A 24,289-nucleotide genomic window follows, 5' to 3' on the forward strand; every position below is an offset into this window, starting at 1 on the left:
CTCCACAGCAGAGAGGGGAGTCCAAGTGGATTGCCGAGTTACAGCTAAATCCAAAAGCTTTTGTAAGAAACTCTTCTCATCTCTGTAGCAGTTTGAGCAACTTCTCTTATCAGTAAAGCTGTCTGTGCAATTCCCCTTATCTTATGCAGCTGTGGGTATGCCTCTAGGCAAGCACAAAGTGCTGCTTCTCTTGTTTAACTGTGAGTTTGTTTTAGGTAAGCCCCCATCCTCCCTGTACCAGTTTCCATGGAGCCCACCATGTATATGCCTGAAAAGGGGAGGAAACTTTTTCCTGAGAGCTCACTAATTATGGAAAGAACAAAGGGCTTCTGTACTGGACCATGTCTGCTTATCTGTGTGCAGGTGTAGCCTGAGTTTTTTTTTTTTTTTTTTTCCCAGGTTGTTTTAATTTTACCTGTTGCTGTGACTTTTCAGGCAGACCATTTCTGCAGTCTGAGTTTGCCCCAACTGATTTTTCCTTTCCTTCTGCCTCAGTTCTAGAGGGTATCTCAAAGTAGAAAGATTGTGGGGTGGAGAATAGACATTACTGAGAACAAAATATAAGAGGCATTTCAAAAATATTATCCCCAAAGCAATTCAGGAAAGAACTATGGAGCCGCTGTTACGTGTTATATGCTGGGAATATGGTAGTGAGCAAAATAGCTGAGGCTCCTGTCTTTAATGAGCTTACAGTCTTGAAAATTTTGTAGGAAAGATTTCTATGCAAGGGCATAGAGGTATATACAAAAGGATGATTATTGAAACATTATTATGAAATCACCAGAAATGCCCATCAATAAGGAAGTAATTCAGTAGACTATAGAACAGCCCTACTATGGAACAGCCATACTATGGAATATTCAATAATGTATTGAAACATTATTATAATGTTTTCATTCTTATTAAAAGAATTATGTAAGTCTTATACATGCTCACATGGGAGAAAAGTCTATACGTACTCATCTGAACATGTATTCTTCTATATACATACCAGACATGTCTACATGAGTAGACAAAATCTTAAAAACTATATACAGCCAACTATTAACAATGATTTCCTCTAGGAGATGAGATTTGACATCTACTAGGGGATATCTCTCCTCCTCAGAAAAGGGAAGTAGAAGCTCTTTTAAGGAGAGGTGGAAAATCTGGAGGGAACAAGAGGATTGAATGTGACAAAACCTGCTGAAGAGAGGCAGGGAGGGAACTTTCACCTTTACGTCATAAACTTCTATGTTGTTTGAATTTTGTACAAGAAACTATGCATTACTTTGTAATTCTTAAGACAAAGAATATAAGTAAGAAAAATACATACCAATAGAGTTATTCTGGCACACAACCTGGTTTACATTTTTTGAATTATTATTTCTAAACTATACATTGGTGAAAGGAGATGGAAACATTATACAACACACAACACAAAATTATGCTCTATTCCAGCTCTGTTGTCCCCTGTCCTCTGTAAGAACACAAGGCCTGCAGATGTTCCCCAAATGGAGGTCCCTAGGACAGCAAAGGGGCCCCTCACCACCTTCTGTCACCTTCACCCCACCCTTTTCCTCCCTCCTTCAGCCCCTTGATGTTTCTAACTCCGTCCTGTCTCCCATTCGAAGTTTCTATCTTGCCCTTTTCCCCAAGTTGCTATCTTCTGCCTTAGAAGCAAGTCCCAAATTTCCTTTCATGTTTTACGTATTTTCACCAGTTCTGGTGTCTGTTGTAAATCAAAATTGCTGTCTTTCTCACCCAGTTCTGCTGTTTTAAGCCCAGTAGTTAGAGTCAGAAGAAGAAAAATGTTGCCTGAGTCCCCATCTGGGTTAGAGTTTGTTTGGGGAGATTATTATCCTCACCCATCTAAAATTAGGCATACCTTGCTCTGCCTGCTTCAGTTTCTCTCCAGAAACATTACATCTTCCTACAAGATCTGCTTTTCCCTACTACTGTGTTTTTGAACTTATCCTGAAAGAGTGTTTGGTCCCTCCCAACTTTGGGTTACACTGCAAAGTACTCTTTCAGAATCAAAATGAGTCTTTACCAGTCCCTGTTTGGGGTTTCTTCTATTTAGGAAGAGGCTTCTGGAAACTGTACTCCTGCTACAGTTGTTTCAAATAGTTGTGTAGAACAACTAAGCTCTTTAGCTAATTTAAAAGCTCTAAACAATATTATCACTTTGTTCATTCCACAGTAAATTTCTGAATGCTTGCTATATGCCTCAGGTCAATGTGTTTAATATTTTTCTGAATATTTTAGTAAAACATAGTAATATAGTGTGTTTAGCTTTCAAACGCAGTAATATAATGGTTTATTTAGCAAGTGAAATAAATCTCTTGTGCCAAAAGCTCATTTCAAAAAGGAAAATAAACTAAGGTCCAGGTCATGAAAAAAAAAAAAAAGCCAACCACCCGATAGCTGTAAATACTATCTTAAGCGTCCTCAGCATAAATTCACAAATTAAGTCTTTTTATTACAGAATAAGTATTGGTTGTGCAGTAGCTTTACCTAGGAGTAACTTTATCTCATAACAGCTTCTCTCTTTTATCTTGCGTTTCTGTTAAATTTTGAAGGCTATATTTCATTCACTTACCATAGTTAAGTCGATAATATGTAATCCAATCAGAAAATATAGTCAGCTTGGAGCCAAGCAGTATAGATTACCTGTAAGTAAATATGATGAAATTTTCTCTTTACAGATGCAAGTATTGGCATTATGATGAAAACTTGCTCACTTCGAGCGTTGTCATTGTCTTCCATAATGAAGGATGGTCAACCCTCATGAGAACAGTCCACAGTGTAATTAAAAGGACTCCAAGGAAATATTTAGCAGAAATTGTGTTAATTGACGATTTCAGTAATAAAGGTAATGGCTGTAAAACTCACATTTTGTCTATAAAATAAGTTAAGCATGAATGATTGCAAAAATGTGATTTCAAAATAATTAGCTTTAAAAAATTAATAGCATCTATTGATAGCATCTGTTATCAACAAGTTGACACTGTGCCAAGCATTGTATGTGAGTTATTTTGTTTAATACTAACAGTAATCCTTTCAGTGGATATCATTATGTCCATTTTACACGCTCAGAGAATACAAGTAGTACACAAAAATTTGGTTGTACACAAAAATTCAGTGAAAGTATACCACTGATTATAATGTTAGAAGCGAAGATAAACATAGGTAGCATGAAAATATCGTTCAAAATGGCTTTATAAAAAAGCTTCCTCCAAAATTTAATTGAGAATTCTTGCAGTCTGGATAAACCTTTGCTGGTTTTGCAAGGACATGATTAGAATCTTGAAACTGTACACATATGTTAGCACGAATAAATAGAAATATGGCCTATTTTTCCTTTCATCTCTGTGCAGCTGATCCTTTTATTAACTAATCATTTTTAAGTATCCTAGAGAATGTATAGCTTTAAAATATTTAGTCATATCAAATGCCTTTAGAGTAGAGGCTTTAAGATACTTTAAAACTTTTCTTCAGTTCTCATGTTAATGTCAAATCTAAAAGCTTTTAGGCACAACATTTTATGTATGTTCATTTTGTTTATGTCCATCTTTGTTGCAAATTTCTATGACAGTAATGTTTTCATTAAAATACTATTTCTATCTCAAGACAAATGATATTGTTGGTACAATAATAATTGAGATGAACAAAAATCTAAATGTATAAAATAACTTTTCAAAATCGCCCAATTTTACTAATTTTAAGAACCTCTATATTATTAATACCAGTAAAAGTTTATCATATCCTAAAAAAAGTGAAGATACACCAAAAGGTATTTAGCATCCTAAAATAACTGCTTTGCCAAAGAAAAGAACACAATTTCGGACCTCAGAGTATTCTGTATTTTTTTACTGTTGTCTTTTTTTTATCTTTACTTCTTTTACAAATCTCTAATGAAGACAATCATGCAGGTCCCTTGAGTTTGGAGTAGGCAGAGAAGTTTGGGCTACCCTTGAATGAAAGTACAGCTTTAATTAGTTTTTTCAATTTCAAAACTACCTGAAAATCTCAGTCCTATCCTTAGTAAAATTATATACTGTTTGGTTAATCAGACTTGAGTGATAATTTGGTGTGTACTTTCCCTAATATATTCAGAAAGTAAAACTTTTAAGATAAAGATTTTTCTTTTAACGACTAAATGCATATAAAAGGAGCTAACTCGTAATAATAGCACTTGGGTTTCTGGGCATCACAGTATCCTCTATAAAGGTTTGGAGCTTTTAACTGGAGCAAATTCCTCACATACGTGTGCATCAGCTAACTGCGGCTGAGTTGGGCCGAAGTAAAAGCAAACCCACACTCTCAGTGGCTCGCCCAACAAAGGGTTAGCTTTTGCTCAAACTACACGGTCCTTGTGGGTCAGCCTAGCTCTGCACCCCATCCTCACCACAGGACCCAGGCGTGCAGAGCAGCCTCAGCTCAGACACTGCCTGCAGAGGGGCAGTGGGAAAGAAGACATACACAAGCGGCCTCTTAATGCTTCTGTGCGCGTGACTGATGTCATTTCCACCCGCATCTTGTTGACCAAGGCAAGTCACATATGTCCTAACCTGCAGTCAGTGGGTTAGGGAGGATAATTTTCATCCAAGGAAGGGCAGTGAATATTTTGAGCCCTTAACACAGTGTACCACAGTGTGAAATACAAGGAAGCCAGAAGGTATTGGATGCACCATTTCCCCCTTTGGTCCATGGTAACCAAGAATCTAAACTTGAAACATAGGCCATCAATTCATTTCTGTCCATAAAAACTTAAGATGTGTTTAACTTGTATATGCAAAAAATCCTCCTAATGGAATTCAAAAAGGCTTTAAAAAAATAATTTAGGACTGCACTGAACTTTAAAAAAAAGAGGATAAAGGCTTTTTTTTTTTTTAAGTTGAAGGGAAAATTACTCAGGTTTTCTGAGGGGAAAAAACATGATTAAGCACGAGAATTTTATTTATAATACTTATTAAAACTGGGTACCAAAATAGAAAGTTTTTTTTCTCAATTCCAGATACCCACGTGTATCTTACTAATAATAAATGCCCTAAAATGAGTAAAATATTAAGTATACAGTCTGATTTGCCCATTTAGCCACTAACTCATCTCTAAATACAGCAATTTTCCTGTGATTGCATATTCATGGGCCAAATTTTTAAACAATTTTAAAACAATTTGTGTGTCCTCAAGAAGCATCTTTTAAATGATCTGCAGCTCATTCTGACCGTGGTGAGCTAATTTCATGGGCTTATAGTGATACAAACAAAAGCTGTTCTCTTGTAATGGGAAGCCAAAGATGGAAACTTTGCCAAATGTGTCTGGTTTTTATAACACAAAACTTCCTCTACTAAATTACAAACACATATATACATATATGTATGTATAATTAGAATTATATTTATAATGTGTAATTATACACTTGATGCTTAAGATAAAGAGAAAATGAGATTTTTTTCTTATTTGCCAACTTGGTGGGAACCATATTCATCACACCAAGGTTACAGCTTTCAGCACTGATTGTGGTTGGGGAAAGATGTCCCAGAAACAAATGTTAAATAACCTATACCCTGTGTGGATTCCAGTGAAATTGTATAGTATTGTTAGTAGGCAGTGCATCTTCAGAAACCCTAACCATTGCTTCTGCCAACAGCAAACAAAATGTTGTTCCTGAAAGCGTTCAGATTTGACATTAACATGTGAACAGGAACAAAAATTTTAATATGTCTTAAAACCTTAACTGTCAATTCGAATAATCATTGTTTAGAAGGGTGTTTGATAATTCTCAGACTAACCAGTTCTCTGTAGGCATAGTAAACTCAAAATTAACTTAAATAATATACTTCGCCTTCCTTCTTGATAAAACGTGCAATCTGGTCCATGTAAAATTACTGTCTACCCAATGCACCTTTATTCTTGTTTCCTGAGAAAAATAATAACTAATTGGTTTCTATTAGTCTAATTTATAATATCAATTGATTTTTCTTAACAGAACACTTAAAAGAAAAACTGGATGAATATATTAAGCTGTGGAATGGCCTAGTGAAGGTATTTCGAAATGAAAAAAGGGAAGGTTTAATTCAAGCACGAAGTATTGGTGCTCAGAAGGCTAAACTTGGACAGGTAGGAAGCATTTGATATCTACAGTGTCAACATTTTGGGTTTGGTAACTAAATCATAACATTTTTAATCATTCTTCAGTTTTTTTAATTGAAATGAGAATGCTGGCTTAAACAGATAACTTATGTGTCAGAATTGACTATAATGCTAATTTTTATTAGCATCTAATTTTAAATTGTGTGTAATATATGATGTAACGTATATGAGGAGTATTCTTTCACCTGCCTCTTTTTTTTAAGGTTTTGATATACCTTGATGCCCACTGTGAGGTGGCAGTTAACTGGTATGCACCACTTGTAGCTCCCATATCTAAGGACAGGTAACATTACCTTGCTTTTTTTCTTTCCTGGTTGAAAGTAAACCTTGTCCTAGAAGGGCAAATAATATTTTCATCCTTTGATTCCAGCTCCATTCAGTGCATCGAGTGTGCTTTAGTGTTATCCCTCATCTATTTCTTTCCTTGGGTGGAGCTAGACTGATACTGTGGACTGATTTAAATGTAGGCAGTCTGGCATTTGGGAGAAACCTAGGGTTCCTCACTCAAGAATCATTTTGTGGTTGGGTTATTAAGACCCCTCTATCTCCAGGCACTTTCTCTAAGAGTTATATGAATTGCTCCCTCTAAACTGGGGTGAGAGTTCTAAACACTTGAGGAACCATGCTTTGATATTATACCTGTTGATTTTTGTGCCTTTTAAATTAGTACTTTCAATAGTAAAGACCAGGTGTTACTTGTGTCAAGGTTTTGGGTTCCTATAGAAACTTTAAAGTTTAGAAATAGACAACTATTCCATGGAATTGTGACAATCACCATTAAATTTCCAGAAATGTCTAAAACAACATAGGGCACCATCAGTTTTCTATCTCCAAAAGCCTTCCTTGCTTCTAGTCCATAATTAGGAAAATAAAACACGTCCATGTGGCAAATGGCAAATGGCATGAATCAAAGGCAGAACTTTGGAGGATTTAATCATGAGAGGATTTAATGTGAAGGCCAAACATGAACATTTTTCACATGCTGTCTAATTTAATCCTCACAGCAACCCTGCAAGATAGAGATTATTAGCCCCATTTGACTGAAGAGGATACTGAGGCTTAGAGAAATTAAGTAATTTTCCCCAAATCAGAGAGCTAATAAACTGTCAGACCAAGGCCTCCCTGGGAAAGTTTACACTGCACCATGTATTTAGGAATGTGAAAATCATAAGTGAGGACAGTTAACTGACCAAGTGTCAGGTAACTTTCTCTAGGTGAATACCAGCAGGCTTCTGGGCAGTGAGGAAGTGGTTTTCCAGATTCCAGTGGCAGATTCCACGAATCTGACAATGACCCTCCAGTTCACACTCTGGAGAGAAGGAAGCATCTTTCTGGACTTTACTTCCCCCATATTAAAGTTCTAAGCGCTGTAGGTTTTCCCTTTTCCTTGGTTTTTAAACTTCTGAAAAGCAGCTTGACCTGGATATAAAAAGCTGTCATTTTCATTTTAGGAAAATAGATTTTAAAATCCTTTCTGACGAGATGAACATTGCAACAAGCAGGGTACCAGATAATCTTTGTAATGTCACTTTGACATCTAATTGGTTATAGAGTACTAGCATTTTCGTGAAGCCCAAATATAAGAGATTTTTTGTTCCAAATTCTCAGACCACTTCTGAAGTTCTTCAGCAAGTTTTGAGGGATTTTTTTTGCTTTTTTTTTTTAAAGCAACAATACCTTTTTTTTTTTTGTTTTGCAATAAAAGCTGTTTTCTGCAGTTAGAGGAGTGAGGAAGATCAAGTAAAAGTACAGAAACACATTTTCATAACTGTTCCCAAGAAATAGAAAGCAACAAAGGGTTGAGAGAACCGCTAAGAATGTGGCAAGTACTATCTGTGACCCCACACACACGCACACGCATGCACACGCACACGTGAGCTTTTTCATGGGTGATAGGGAAAATAACAGGCGAGAAAATCTTATAAATAAGGTAAAATTACCAAAAGAAAGTTGCCTTTAGGACCAAAGTGAAAAGGAGAAAACTCTATTAAGCTCAGTAATATAGTTCTTTGTCCCTGACATTTGTCTGTAAGCCTAGGGGGAAGCCTCCTCTCTCCTGCCCTTACGTAAACAGGCTTTTTGGCTTTTATGGGACATTCATTTACTCTATTTCCCATTAGATATTAAAGTCCCCTAGTGCACAAACAAATCAACAACAAAAAGAGATAACGTAGTTAGGCATGCTGAACTAGTCTTGGGTTCTTAAATGCTTTTTCATTTTCTGTAAATGTTTCAGAACTACATGTACTGTGCCTCTAATAGATTACATAGATGGGAATGATTATTCCATTGAACCACAGCAAGGTGGGGATGAAGATGGTTTTGCCAGAGGGGCCTGGGACTGGAGTTTACTATGGAAACGTATTCCTCTAAGCCACAAGGAAAAGGCCAAAAGAAAACATAAAACTGAACCTTATCGGTAAAGACTATTACTTTATTTTCTTATGTTGAATGTTTATCTAAGTTCTTTTTTTTTTCTTCCCCATGAACTCGTATAAATGTGTGGGTCCATACATACGCTTCCATTTGATCTTTGCTGCCATCGTCAACACAATACAGAACCATTTGCACTGTGCCGCTTATAGATGTCATAAATGGCAACACATATGAAATTATACCCCAAGGGGGTGGTGATGAAGATGGGTATGCCCGAGGAGCATGGGATTGGAGTATGCTCTGGAAACGGGTGCCTCTGACCACTCAAGAGAAGAGACTGAGAAAGACAAAAACTGAACCATATCGGTAATCACTAAATCACTTACATATTTTTCTTTTCTCCAGTTGCTGCTAACCTATTAACCTCTTGCCAAGCTAAAGATTCGTTATTAAAACTGTAGATGTTGTCTCAGATTCTGAAAGAACATCTTCCGTTATACTGTTTCAGAGCTTTCAATCTGCTCCATTTGCTCCATTGTAATTGCTTTTACCCTAAATGTGATGTCCACTACTGAGACGTACACACTTTCATTGGGGAAAGAAAAATAATGTAATATGGCATTTGTTCCACGTACAAGTGAAAAAAAAAGAAAATCTTAGTTATCCTGTCCTACTGGATTAGACATCAAATTTTATTCTTTTGATGACAGTGTCATTCTATAAATTTAAAATACATAAATTACTTTAATCCAACCAAGACTTTTATTTCCACGTTCATGCCGTGGGTATAATGTTAACAATGAAGGGCACTAGCCAGAGATTTCTGGGTTTTTCTCCCCTTTTGCTGTTATGTTAACTCTCAAATACTAATTTTGTACTAGTTAAATCTGATGAATCACAATACATGACTTTAAAAAATGTTACATAGAATCCTTTATTGCTTCATTCTCAGAAAAGTGATTGATTAAAAGAAAACTCTATTCAAAAATCAGCTTTTGTCCCTTCTTGTGGTTCTTTCAGTAGAACAACTTATGCTACTCTCTTCTTTTGATCTTGTAATTAGAACATTTTACTGTCTCTGTAAAAAGTGACCCCAAATGAAATGTTTGCTCAAGTGTTAGTATAGCCTTCTCCTGAATGTGTCTAATCTTATATTTCTGATCCTATGGTTCTGCTTTTGGTCTCTCTCTCCCTGTTACACTGCTGATAATGTTAGAACTCTGTTTTGGGAAGGTGCTTCCAATGTTATGGAAACGCTGTGGGATTTGGGCATGTCATGATATCAAGATACTGAATGGCAAACATAAAGAAGTTATAGCACTTAATTAATCATAGTAGCTTAATTGGACATTTACCAAATTTTTTTTGGTAAATTTCTTATTCAGAATAGTCCAGGAATCAACTGCTTACGTGCTTAACTTAACAAATAACTGTGGGAGAAAAAAAATAAAGGGTGCTGAGCAAATTTATATTTCTGTTAATTCCATAGGCCAGTAAAGAAAATTTTTAAAGTGACCTAGAAAAATTAAAGGGAGGTTATCTGTTAATTAACTCACTGGTGACCATGTTAAGATGCATTTTCAAGTATATACTGAGATGAATGGGAATATATTTGAAGAAAATAAACCCAGCTGCCGGGCAAGGTGGCTCACACCTGTAATCCCAGCACTTTGGGAGGCCGAGGCAGGCGGATCACCAGAGGTCAGGAGTTCGAGATCAGCCTTGCTAACATGGTGAAACCCCATTTCTACTAAATATACAAAATTAGCTGGGCGTGGTGGTGTGTGCCTGTAATCCCAGCTACTTGGGAGGCTGAGGCAGGAGAATCGCTTGAACCTGGGAGGTGGAGGTTACAGTGAGTCAGGATCACGCCATTGCACTCCAGCCTGGGCAACAGAGTAAGACTTGGTCTCAAAAACAAAAACAAAAAAAGACACAGCTATAATGGAATAATCTTAAATGACAGTTAAATAAAGGTGACATGAAAATATCACCTAAAATGTAATAGTGTTGTTACTGTGTTAGGCAGCATATTTTAAGAAGAAAAAGCATGAGAGAACAACTTTTTTCTGATGCTATTTTCTTCTAGTATTGAAAATATTTCTTGATTCATTATCCACGCAACGAACGTTTATTGAGTGCTTACTGTATGCCAAGCACTGTTTTCTGGGGATACATTTTTAAAGATATGTTTCCTCACTGAATTTAAAATACAGTGAGTCAGACAGAAATTAAACAGATAACTACATAAATAACCCTAACATTAGCCTGGTGTGGTGGCACGTGCCTGTAGTCCCAGCAACTCAGGAGACTGAGGCAGAGGGATTGCTTGAGCCCAGGAGTTCAAGGCTTCAGTGAACAATGATTGTGCCACTGTACTGCAGCCTGGGCAACAGAGTGAGACCCTGTCTCACAAAACAAACAAAACTCTGGAACAGCAGCTGTGATAAGTAGTATGAAGAAAAATCACAGAGTACATGAGTTTATGGAAAGATGAACCTAATCCAGCTTGGGAGATCAGGAAAGGCCCTTCTGACAAAGTGTCATTTAGGCTGAGACCTGAAGGATGAGGGACCAATTCTGTGGAAAAGGAGAAGGAACATTTCAGGATCGTGAATAACATGAATGAAGGCCTTAAGACAGAAAGGAGGCTGGCACGTTCCCGGTGGGAGCAGAGCCGTGAAGGACTCAACGGGAAGAGAGACCATGGTGAGCCCAGAGAGCCGGGAGAGGCTGGTATCATGCAGGCGCATGTGGAGGAGTCTGCTCTGGCCCCTGTGTGATTAGCCTTGAGCAGGGGGCAGAAGACAATAAAGGACACAAGCTCGGGAGATATTGGAAAGTCCAAGCAGTGTTGGCCTGGTCTAGGCTGGTGGCAGTGAAGTTGGAAATAAGTCAGCAGATTCAAGATGTATTTTCAAGGCTGGGTGCGGTGGCTCATGCCTATAATCCTAGCACTTAGGGAGGCCTAGGCAGGTGGAACTTTTGAGCCCAGGAGTTCTAGACCAGTCTGAGCAACATGGCGAAACCCCATCTCTACAAAATACATAAAAAGGTAGCTGGATGTGTTGGTGTGCGCTTGTAGTCCCAGCTACTCAGGAGGCTGAGGTGGGAGGACTGCTTGAGCCTAGAAGGTCAAGACTGCAGTGAGCTGCAATCATGCCACTGTACTCCAGGCTGGGCCATAGAGTGAGACTATGTCTCAAAAAAAAAGATTTTTTTTTCAAGGTAGAATCAATGGAACCTTGAAATAGGTTCCATTGAACCTATTTGAGTAGATTGAATATTATGTATGATGATGAAGTTACCCTAATAATACTGAATACCCTAAAATTTAAGAATCATGATGGATTAGTAATTAATTGTTCAGGGGAGGGGAGCAGGGAGCAAGATAAATTCTGCTGTAATTTCTCCCAATGGTGGGAGTGACTTGTCCCTAAGAAGCCACCAAATCTTTTTTCTCTTGGACCTAAAAAGTGTCCAATTTAAGATCCACTCAAGAAGCCCCACAGATACACAGGTCACCCTTTTGCATTCCTACCTCCTGGCACAGTAAATATCTATATCTAATTCTCCTGTGTCATTTCTGTGCTACATTTGCAAACTCTGAATGAACTGTGGTTGTTCTACAATGATTTACACTGTTATTTGGCGAGCCCCTGAGCTATAAAATTAAAAAATGACAGACTACTTCCATGGTGTATGGTTTTGTTCACCCAAGAATGACTCATAAATCAATGCAGGAGCAGTTAGCAGACCACGGCTGTATGGCTCAGTGTTTTTAAGAGTGAAAGAGAAAATTCTATTTTAACTAAAACTAAGGCTTAATTTTTAAATCCACAGAGGTACCAAGGCGCCCTCTAATGGTGAACTCAAACAATGCTCTATTTTGTAATGAACTATAGTTTCAGTTAGAAATTGTGGTAAATTCGTTAGGGAATTATGAACAGATTTTTTTCTTTTTTTGTAAAGGCTTTATAATTTCTTAATGTTTGGCCATCAGTTTTGTCTCTTCTATGCATTTTCAGGCTGTATTCTACAAGGCTTCTTGCCTATTGGTGAAGGGTTATTGGGGGTTTGTCTGTAATGGTTATTGCAGTGTTTCTTTTTCTTAGGTCTCCAGCCATGGCTGGGGGATTATTTGCCATTGAACGAGAGTTCTTCTTTGAATTGGGTCTCTATGATCCAGGTCTCCAGATTTGGGGTGGTGAAAACTTTGAGATCTCATACAAGGTAACATTTTATTTCAACAGATGGAATTCTCCAAGTCGTTACTAACTTCTGTGGCTTTCAGATAAAGCTAGTTTTTTGTGGGGGAAAAAAGCCCACAATTATATCATGCATTTCTCCAAATTGTATAGAATGATTTAATGAAAATGGATGCCTTTGAGGAAAAAATAAGGCAAAATGCAAGCTCCAAACTTACCATATATTTACAGGGCTCAGCTCAAAATTGTGGCTAGCAAGCTTTAGAAATGAAAATATCTACCCCCACACCCCAACTTTCTATATATTGGAGCTTTTTATTATAGAAGCCCTTGGAAGAATCTGCATGCGTTAGGGCCACAGTTGACCACCCACTGACACAGTCACCCTTTATCACTGTAGGACATGATTCAAGACAGAAGCAGAGCCCCACAATGACTGCATCCTCAGGCTGACTTTGGCGCTGTCTTCCTGCAGCACCTACCCTGTTGTTAAAGCAGTCTGGGAGCAATACTATCTTCCATGCTCCAGCCCCCACCTCAACCCCTATTCCTACCCCCATTTTCCAAAAGAAAGAGAGAGAGAACTATATCAGAGTTTGAGTTAAACAGGTATTCATTACCTCTCGTCTTAAATGTCCTGTGCGTAGCACTGTGAGGGATAGAAGAGGAGTAAACCAGTTGTTGCTCTCAAGGAACTTGATAAGAAGATATTAGAATTATACTTAAATTCATAATACAAGAAGGCAGAATGGCATTCAGTTGGTGTGCTTAAAAAATAGCGTCGGCCAGGCGCGGTGGCTCATGCCTATAAACCCAGCACTTTGGGAGGCCAACATGGGCGGATCACGAGGTCAAGAGATCGAGACCATCCTAGCCAACATGGTGAAACCCCATCTCTACTAAAATACAAAAAATTAGCCGGGTGTGGTGGTGCACACCTGTAGTCCCAGATACTCGGGAGGCTGAGGCAGGGGAATTGCTTGAATCTGGAGGCGGAGATTGTAGTGAGCCGAGATCGCACCACTGCACTCCAGCCTGGGGGACAGAGCGAGACTCCGTCTCAAAAAAAAAAAAAGAAAGAGCGAGCATTATGCTAGATGCAGAATTTGCGGCAGAAGTAGGAAGATGGGTATGATGTTAGTAAGCACAGATAAGGGATGGGAGGGGGACTTCTAAGCAAGTAGCCTGGGGAAAAGTACAAAGAAGAGAACACAAGGAACATATTCACAGAACAGCAAGGAGCACACTTTGGCAGAATCAAGCAACATGAATAAGGAAGACATCTAAGAAGATAAAATGGGAAGGTGTATTAGGGCCATATTGAAGAGAGCCTTTAAAGCTGAGTTAAGAGATTTTTATTTAATTTGATAAGCAGTGGAGAACGATCAAAGATATTAAGCAAGGGAATAACATGACCCAAAGCTGCCCTTCAGCTATAATAATCTCTTGCTATAAATAAGGATAGTTGAGTAGAGAGAAGCTGAAGGTGAAGAAGCCAGTTAGGAGTTTATTATAATAATCACCCAAGTAGGAAATATATTAGCAATGGAAATGATTAATGAGTTAGGAATAAAGAATCCACATGACTTTGCAAGGTTACATTGGGAGAAAGTTGCTAGGGGCTATGAGTACACAGTAAGAGGACCCTTAGTAGCAGTTTATTATTAATACTGTATTCCCTGTTGCCTTCTTGGTTGTTACATGAGCTTTTAAAAGCAAATTATTTTAGGATTTGTTTAGTTTAAGAATTCTGTGTGGACACTGTATATAATTTAGATTTTAGATTTACACTTACAAGATAAATTTTCAGTTATGGTTTATGTTTGTATTTGAAACAACTTTCACAACGTGTTTTTCCTTCATAGATATGGCAGTGTGGTGGCAAATTATTATTTGTTCCTTGTTCTCGTGTTGGACATATCTACCGTCTTGAGGGCTGGCAAGGAAATCCTCCGCCCATTTATGTTGGTTCTTCTCCAACTCTGAAGGTGAGTTTTTTGGATAAAAGGGGAGGACAGGGAACTAACATTTATGTACCACATGCTATAGTAGTTACTTAACAATTGTCAGCTTATTGAGTGGGCTCTTCAGCAGTCATGTTGATTCTTACCTTTAACTTAGCTAGACTTATTCACGAAATATCTTATTGTTCTTTAAGATTATTCAGCTGAAGCAGGAGGATTCCTTGAGCCCAGGAGTTCAAGGCTGCAGTGAGCTATGATTGCACCACTGCACTCCCCGCTGGATGACAGAACGAGACCCCATCTCTTAAAAAAAAAAAAGATTGCACCCTATTTTTTAATTGACAAGTAAATATTATATGTATCTTGTACAATATGATGTTTTGATATATGTATACATTGTGGGATGGCTAAATCTGGCTATTTGGACATGTATTACGTCACCTACTTGTTTTTGTGCTGAAAACACTTAAAATTTGTTCTCAGCAATTTTCATATATGTAATATATTATAAATTGTAGTCACCATGTTGTATAATAGATCTCTTAAAACTATTGTTCCTAACAGAAGTTTTGTGTCGTTTGACCAAAATCAGCCCACTCCCCCCAATCCTTACCTTCTGGTAACCACCATTTTACTCTCTGTTTACTTGTTTACACTCCACATGTAAGTAATATCATGCAGTGTTTGTCTTTCTGTGCCTGGCTTATTTCATTTAACATAATATTCTCCATGTTGTTGCAAGTGACAGGATTTTTTTATTATTTAAGGGTGCATAGTATTAATACCATCATGTATATATACCATATTTTCTTTACCCATTCATCTGTTGATGGACACTTAGCTTGATTCCATATCTTGACTATCGTGAATACTGCTGCAATGAACAGGAGTGTAGATACCTCTTCGATATACAGATTTTATGTCCTTTGGATATATACCTAGTAATGAGATTGCTAGATCAGATGATAGTTCTATTTTTAATATTCTGAGGAACCTCTGTACTGTTTTCCCATAATGGCTGTACCATTTTGCATTCCCACCAACAGGTGGGAAGGGTGTCTTGTGGTTTAATTTGCATTTCTCTGATAATTAATGATGTTGAGCATTTCTTCATATAACTGTTGGCTAGTTGTATGTCTTCTTTTGAGAAATATCTATTCAGGTCCTTTGCCCAATTTAATCAGGTTGTTTCCTTACTATTGATTTGTTTGAGTTCCTTCTATGTTACAGATATTAGCCCTTACCAGATGTATGGTTTGCAGATGTAGTCTCCCATTCCATAGATTGTCTACTTTGTTAATTGTTTCCTTTGCTTACAGAAGCTTCTTAGTTTGATATAATTCCATTAGTCTATTTTTATTTTTGTTGCCTGTTCTTTTGGGGTTGTTACATCCAAAACCAATATCATGGAATTTTTTCTTTTAGAAGTGTTACAGTTTTAGGACTTCACGTAAGTTTTTAATCCATTTTGAGTTGATTTTTATATATGGTGTGAGATGAAGGTCTAGTTTCATTCTTTTGCATATGGATATCTAGTTTTCCATTTATTGAAGAGACTGTGTTTTCCCTCATGTGTTCTCAGCATCTACCTTGAAAATCAATTGACCATAAATGCGTGGATTATTTCTGGCCTCTCTGTTCTGTTCTTTTGGTCTATGTGTCTGTTTTTATGTGAGTACCATACTGTTTTGATTACTATAGCTTAGTAGTAGATTTTGAAATCAGGTAGTGTGATGCCTCCAGCTTCGTTCTTTTTGCTCAAGATTGCTTTAGCTATTCAAGGTTTTTTGTGGATCCATATGAATTTTAGGATGGATTTTTTTATTTCTGGGAAAAATGTCCTTGGAATTTAGATAGAGATTATATTGAATCTGTAGTTTGCTTTTATAATATGGATATTTTAATAATATTAGTTCTTTGAATCCATGATCACAGGGTATCTTTCCATTTATTTTGTGTATTCTTCAATTTATTTCATCAGCGTTTTATAGTTTTCAGCATGTAGATTTTTTCACCTCCTAAATATTTTATTGTTTTGCTTAGCTATTGTAAACCGGATTGTTTTCTTGGTTTGTTTTACAGATAGACCACCGTTAGCATATAGAAACACTACTGATTTTTCTATGTTGATTTTCCTGCAACTTTATTAGATTTGTTTATTAGTTCTAACAGCTTTTTAATAGAGTCTCTTTCGGGTTTTGAATATATAAGATTATGTCATCTGCAGAGACAGTTTACTTCTTTTCTGATTTGGATGTCTTTTCTTTCTTTCTCTTGTCTAGTTGCTCTGGCTAAAACTTCCAGTAGTATGTTGAATAGAAGTGGGGAGAGTGGGCATCCTTGTCTTGTTCTTAATTGTAGTGGAAGAGCTTTCAACTTTTCATCATTGAGTATAATGTTAGCTGTGGACTTGTCATGTATGGCCTTTATTGTGTTGAGGTACAATCCTCATGTAATTTGTTGAAGCTTTTTACATTGAATTTTGTCAAATGCCTTTTTCACATCTATTGAGATGATTATATGGTTTTTGTCCTTCATTCTGTTAATGTGGAGTATCACATTTACTGATTTGTGTATGTTGAATCATCCTTGCATCCCAGGGATAAATCCCACTTGGTCATTGTAAATGTTATTTCAATTATTTCTCTGTGTTTGATTGAAGTTAACTGAGCTTCTGTAAAACAATTATTTAGAATTATTTATCCAGGTCTACTACTGGGAGATTATTGTGATCTTCTAGTGGTATTATGTCCTCTTCATTTTTCAGTTTCTTATTGACTTACATTAATGCCTGTGCATTTTGTGGACCAGTCACCTCTTGCGGACTTTACAGGCTGGTTTCAGCTTCCTCTATGGGGGAAGGAAGGTGTGAGGGTACTTGCTTGGTGGGATATAGCAGTTCTGGGACTACTGAGGATACCAGCTATATATTCCCTGTGCAGATCAGCCCACCAAGGTCAGTGTTGGCAAAGATTCCAGTGCTCCTCAGTGGCTAATGCTGTAGATATCTATAGCGGCAGTGAGGCATGTTGGGGTCTTTGGGTATGGCTGCCAAGGTCATCCTGATTTTTCTCTCATTGCAGAAGTTGAATGCCCCTTGGCACTGGTTCTGACTCATAGGCTCACTTGCAGCGGCAGTGGCACTTGTAGAGTGGCTGTGGAGCTGAGGACTGAAGCACAAGCATGAGTGGAAGAGACTATGGCTACAGGATCTAGGACAGTTTAAAAACCCCAGGACTTAGGGCACAGATATTTCGCTACTGTATTGATAACAGAATGCGAGGTACCAGATGTTTGTGAGACAGCTGAAGTAGCCAAGAATGGGAGCACAGATGTGCTCAGAGTTAATGCAGCTCTAGGGACAGAGTGGTGCCTAGGTCTCTATGGCAGCTGAGCTGGTGCTTGGGACATAGGTACCTCTGCTGCCATGTTGGTAGCAGTATGTGAGGCCCAGATGCTTGTGAAGTAGCTTTTAGAGCCAAGGAAAGGAGCAGAAGCATGCGTAGAGTTAGAGCAGCTCCTGAGTTGGGGTAGGTTCTAGCTCTCTGTTGCAGCTGATCCAGGGCCTGGAGATGGGGCATGCACAATAAAGGCGTGGCTCTGAGGCCTGGAGCATGAACGAACTATAGCAATGGTTCTAGTGTCGGGGCAGGCCCAGTGCAGCCACAGAGCCTGGGGCTGCAGTGTGGACACTAGCAGAACAACTGTGGCTTCAGGATCAGGGCTCACTGGGCCATGGGAGAATTGGCAGAGCTTTGCCCAAAGTAATTCAAGAGTAGCTGCTTCTTGGATGGTGGTGAATGTTCAGATGCATCTCCCTCTCTGGGGTTCCCCAGCAGAAGAGCTGTTGTTTACCTCAGTGGCAAGTGATGCCAGTGTCCTCTAGGGAGCAGGCCTCTGGAAACTATAGTAGTTCCTGCTGCATGGCCGATACCAATAGCATCTGCCTTTCTTCTTTGTTCCTAGCTATCTCCTTGTGCCTCAGGTATGTAGACCTCACAGGTGATCCTGTCCTATGTAGATATTCTTCGTTTCTTTTGCTCCATTGTGTTGCTGCAGATTCTTCAATGGGCCCTGGAGCTCTCTCTGGGCTATTTGGGTTTGTGAATAGCTGTCTGTATTTGTTTTTTAGTTGGGGGGGAATAAAGGCTGGTGTCTCCTACTTTGCCATCTTGGTGACCTCACCTCCCATTATATCCCATTCTGATTAAGATTCCTATATTGAATGTTCTCCATGAATACATTTCAAATAAACTCAAAAAAGTCTGACACTGTGTAGGGAAATAGTTGAAGGGAAAAATACTAGCTTCTGTTATTCACACATGAGTAAAATATGGTTTGGTTTTTTTTTTAATTTAGATAATCATGTTAGGAGTTTGCATAGTAAGCAAAATCGAATTTTTGAACAGTGCTTACAAAAGATTAATATCTCTCGTCCCTCAAAGATTGAAAAGTTAATGTGAATATCCTTTGTCCTGTTGTATTCTGCCTCCAAATTCTCTATCTCTGTCACATAAAATAGAGGAAAATTGGCCAGGCGCAGTGGCTCACGCCTGTAATCCCAGCACTCGGGGAGGCCGAGGTGGGAGGATCACGAGGTCAGGAGTTCGAGACCAGCCTGACCAACATGGTGAAACCCAGTCTGTACTAAAAATACAAAAATTAGCTGGGTGTGGTGGTGGGCACCTGCAATCCCAGCTACTCAAGAGGCTGAGGCAGGAGAATCGCTTGAACCCTGGAGGCAGAGGTTGCAGTGAGCCGAGATCTCGCTGCTGCACTCCAGCCTGGGCAACAGAGGGAGACTTCGTCTCAAAAAAACAAAAAAATAGAGGAAAATCCCACTGACTCTTTTCATTGTGACATCCAAATTGTTCTATTGTAATAAATATTTTGCTGTGATTATTTAATAAAAATCTCATCCCCTATGCCATAAATATAGAACTAGGATTGATAATCTATATTTTACCAAAACTCATGAACCTGCAGAAAAACAAAACATTGGTTTTTAAAACATTTTGGAAATGTTAAAAATTATTTTTTGAATAAATAAAATGTATTTAACTTAAACTGAACGGGACTGTTTTAGTAGGATGAGCATCCTCCCGGGCTTCTTTCCCAGTCACACATTTATTAGGAAATAAATCACAGTTCTAGTTCCTTCTATTGATTCTCCCCATTCCAGGGAGTGTACGTGCTCTCTCTCAGCTTCCTCAAATGAGATATGTCATAGTCGCCGTCTTCCAAGAGAATGACAGTTTCTAGCTGGGGAGGACAGAATTAGAAGTAGTGTAGTGGTGAATGATGACCTGGTGATTATCCAGCCATGTTGGGGTCTCCCAGTTCTTTGACATTTCATCCCAGACTAGTGACACTTAGGGGTGGCATTTATTTATGAAACAAACCAAGGAAGCTTCATGCAGACATCCAGATGTCCCACTGCTTGGAGGACAAAGACCTCTATCCCTGGCAAAACAACTTTGAGGTTTATTTGGCTGGGCTGCTTTCATAAGTTCTAAGAGGCATGCAACTCTGATGCCCCTCATTTTCTGGAACGCTTAACCAAGTCAAGTTTATTGTTGGCTGTAGACACAACTTGGGACAGTTCATAAAATGGGAATAGGTAATAAGCAGACAGCTAAGCTTTCAGAGCCAGAACATCCTTCTCATTGGCCAAATGAAGCCCCAGCTACAACAGGGGATGAGATTTAAATGTCTGTGATAAAACAAAAATAGCACCAAATTAACACCAGGCATGATTGACATTGCAGGAAATTCCCCTTGGAGTTGGACTCACAATCACAAAGAATTGATGAAAAGCCAAATTGACTCAAAAAAGTCTATTCTGAAAGAAAAACTAAAAGAGCTGAGAGGTGGCTATTTATCCTCTCTAAAAATTAGCTATATATACCATACAAACTACCCAGTAAGTGTGAATTTAGCATACACTTAGTGAGTACCCAGCATGTGCCAGCCACTTTCTTTTCTCCAGTTTTGACAGCATCTACTTGAGCCATCAGGGGGCCAGTGGCCAGGTCTGTTTCTCCAGCTCATTTGTCTCCTCTGAGCCTCAAACCTTCTAGAATTATCCTCTTTGATGTCCTTTAGATCTTCCACTCAACAGAAGTCAACAGAAGTGGATTCCTTCCACTGTGTTCTCTATTTGCCCGTGAATGAAACTTAGGGAGGCATGTAGAGTTGTTCCCTGTCCCTCCCCCTTACCAAGTGCTGGTGATTCTGCCTCACATATAGCTCTTCAATCCATCCCTTTCTATACTTAGTGCAGCCCCTCAAATCTCTCCCATGAATAGTAAATAGCCTCCTACTTGGCTCTTTGCCATCAAGTTTAACCCCCTTCAGTCTACCCTCCACTCACTACCGGTGTCATTGATCTGAAAATTAAATCTGATGTCACTTACCTGCTTAAAACGTTTTTATGGTTGTCATCTCAAGGGTAAAATTCAAAGTTCTTTTAAAAATAATAATATTAATAATAGCTAACATATGGTAAGTACTTACAGTGTACCAGGCATAAATCTAAATCCTTTATATAGATTAACTTCTTAATTTTCACAACACACTATGAGGTAAGGACTATATCCTCATCTAATTTTTTTATGTTGTTGTTGTTGTTGTTTTGAGACGGAGTTTCACTCTTGTTGCCCAGGCTAGAGTGCAATGGTGCAGTCTCAGCTCACTGCAACCTCTGCCTCCCAGATTCAAGAGATTCTCTTGCCTCCGCATTCCAAGTAGCTGGGATTATAGGTGCGCACCACCACACCTGGCTAATTTTTGTATTTTTAGTAGAGACAGGGTTTCACCATGTTGGCCAGGCTGGTCTCGAACTCTGCCTCCCAAAGTGCTGGGATTAGAGGTGTGAGCTACCACGCCCAGCCTATATCCTCATCTTAAAATGAAGAAACTGAAGCAAGTTTTCTCCCAGTGAATACTGCATTCCAGTTTTTGTAAACTACTTTTTATACTGCAATACACCATGATTTGTCATACTGCATTTGCTTTTCTCTTTGCCCTGAATACCATTCCCACTTAATTAACCACTCCTTCGAGATGGGGCAACACAGTGCCACTCTGGCCCTGTCCATCTGAGAAAACTAATTGCTCCTTCTTTTTGTTGCCATAATCTTACATGTGTATACATAACTCTTCAGGTTTGTTCATGTCTAGAGTACATGTACTGTGTCTAATTTCGTATGGATTTGCAAAGATTCAGAATGTTTAGTGGTATATTAGTCTGTTTTCACACTGCTATAAAGATATACTTGAGACTCGGTAATTTATAAAGGAAAGAGGTTTAATTGGCTCACAGTTCTGCAGGCTGTACAGGAAGCTTGGCAGCTTCCGCTTGTAAGAAAGCTCAGGAAGCTTCCAATTACAGTGGAACGCAAAGGGGGAACAAGGCGTCTCACCTGGTGGGAGCAGGAGCAAGAGAGAGAAGCAGGAAGGTGCTACACACTTTTCACCAACCAGATGTCACAAGAACTCACAGTCACAAGGACAGTATGGGCATGGGGGTGGGGGGTGGACTGGTGCTAAATCATTCATGGAGGATCCACCCCCATGAACCAGTCACCATCCACCAGGCCCCACCTCCAACATTGGGGATTATAATTGGTCCTGAAATTTGGGTAGGGACACAGATCCAAACCATATCAAGTGGTAATATCGTATGTTCTTTTATCATGCTGCTTATAACAGCTTTTTTTAAACCCATGGGCTTTTGCAACAACAATGCATTTAGGGGCATGTTCACCCTTTGATAGTTATCTTGTTGCCTAGAAAACATGTAATCTGAACACTAGGTGTTTCTTTTTTGAATGTAAAACATGGGTCAGCCACATGGCTGACAGGCCAAATCCAACCCTTTTTAGTAAATCAACTTGTATTAGAAGATAGCCACACTCATTTGTTTGTGTATTATCTATGGTTACTTTCTCACTACAATAGCAGAGTCAAATAGTTGCCACAGAGACTGTATAGCCCAAAAAGCCCAAGATACTTACTATCTGGCCCTTTATAGAGAATATTTGCTGATGCATGATGTAGAAGATTAAGGGATTGAGTATTATTTTAGTTCATTTAGTGTTGCTACAACAGAACACCTGAGGCTGGGTAATTTATCAAGAAAAGAGGTTTATTTATTCACGATTCCGGTGGTTTGAAAATTCAGGCTTGGGCAGCTACATCTGGTGAGGGCCTTATGCTGCTTCAGCTCATGATGGGAAGCAGAAGGGGAATGCACATGTGCAAAGAGATCATCACATGGCGAGAGAGGAAGCAAGAGAGAGACCAAGGAAGCCAGACTCTTTAACAAACTACTCTTGTGGGAACGAATCCACTTCTGTGAGAGCAAGAACTCACCCCCTCACCTCCATAGGAGACCATTAATGTATTAACAACCCAAACTCCTCCCAGCAGGCCCTGCCTCCCAGCATTGCCACATTGGGCATCACATTTCGACATGAATGTTGGCAGAGACAAACCACATGCAAATCACTGCAAGTGTGTACCAATTTGGTCACATATATTCATGCAAGCATTCATTCATCAATTAAAGCTTTAAAAGCTAGATATTTGTCAGCTATCACAGTGTCAGCATATTTCATTGCTCTATAGCTGCTTTTTCTTAAAGTGAACCAACTGGGGTCAGGGGCAGTGGCTCACGCCTATAATATCAGCACTTTGGGAAGCCGAGGCAGGCAGATTACTTGAGGTCAAGAGTTCAAGACCAGTCTGGCCAACATGGTGAAACCCCATCCCTACTAAAAGTACAGAAATTAGCCAGGTGTGGTGGCGGGCACCTGTAATACCAGCTACTCAGGAGGCTGAGGCAGGAGAATCGCTTGAACCTGGGAGGCAGAGGTTGCAGTGAGCCGAGATTGCGTCACTGCACTCCATCCTTGGTGACAGAGTGAGACTCCATCTCAAAAATATATATATTTTTTAAATTAAAAAAAGGAACCAACTGGGGAAAATACCCAGTCCATTTGGGGTTATAGTAAAATGGTTCTATTATAGTTATAACACGATCAATAAAATCACCTGCAAAAATGTGTTTTATTAAACAGAGCTTTTGTTTCTCATGATGGTTTCTGAAATGATATTTTTTTTCCCTACACTTACCAACAGAACGATTCTAATAGAAAGAGATTGTAGGCCAGGCACAGTGGCTCACACATGTAATTCCAACACTTTGAGAGGCTGAGGTGGGAGGATCTCTTGAGGCCAGGAGTTTGAGACCAGCCTGGGCAACAGAATGAGACTCCATCTACACAAAAAAATAACAAAAATTAGCCAGGTATAGTGGCATGTACCTATAGTCCTAGCTACTCGGGAAGCTGAGGTGAGAGGATCACTTAAACCCAGGAAGTTGAAGCTGCAATGAGCCAAGATTGCACCACTGCACCCTAGCCTGAATGACAGAGCAAGACCCCATCACAAAAAAAAAAAAAAGAAAGAAAAGAAAAGAAAGAGATTATTATAGGGAAAGAAGTACAGTGTCCAGCCAGGCTCTCATAAACTCTCTCTGAGATTCAATTTATTCTTCTGTTAGCAGAATAGAATACATTAACTCAGCATATATGATCT

The 24,289-nt window shown here is 38.9% G+C and overlaps 1 protein-coding gene across 6 annotated transcripts in view; it reads left to right on the top strand.

The window, feature by feature from the left end:
* The window catches only part of GALNT7 (polypeptide N-acetylgalactosaminyltransferase 7), a 155,189-nt gene that overhangs the window by 120,643 nt on the left and 10,257 nt on the right, over nt 1–24,289 (top strand). For 4 of the 6 annotated variants that reach the window (XM_003310602.7, XM_063809993.1, XM_063809994.1 and 1 more), the window contains 6 exons: nt 2,688–2,854; nt 5,975–6,105; nt 6,342–6,421; nt 8,698–8,880; nt 12,630–12,747; nt 14,588–14,710. In XM_003310602.7, the coding sequence (XP_003310650.1) occupies nt 2,688–2,854; nt 5,975–6,105; nt 6,342–6,421; nt 8,698–8,880; nt 12,630–12,747; nt 14,588–14,710 (802 nt within the window). Of the gene's footprint in view, nt 1–2,687; nt 2,855–5,974; nt 6,106–6,341; nt 6,422–8,374; nt 8,558–8,697; nt 8,881–12,629; nt 12,748–14,587; nt 14,711–24,289 lie in introns of all 6 variants that reach the window. The other 2 variants (XM_009448579.5, XM_063809995.1) reach the window with 1 other exon arrangement.

Source organism: Pan troglodytes, chromosome 3 (assembly GCF_028858775.2).
Source record: "Pan troglodytes isolate AG18354 chromosome 3, NHGRI_mPanTro3-v2.0_pri, whole genome shotgun sequence".
Taxonomy (NCBI): Eukaryota; Metazoa; Chordata; class Mammalia; order Primates; family Hominidae; genus Pan; species Pan troglodytes.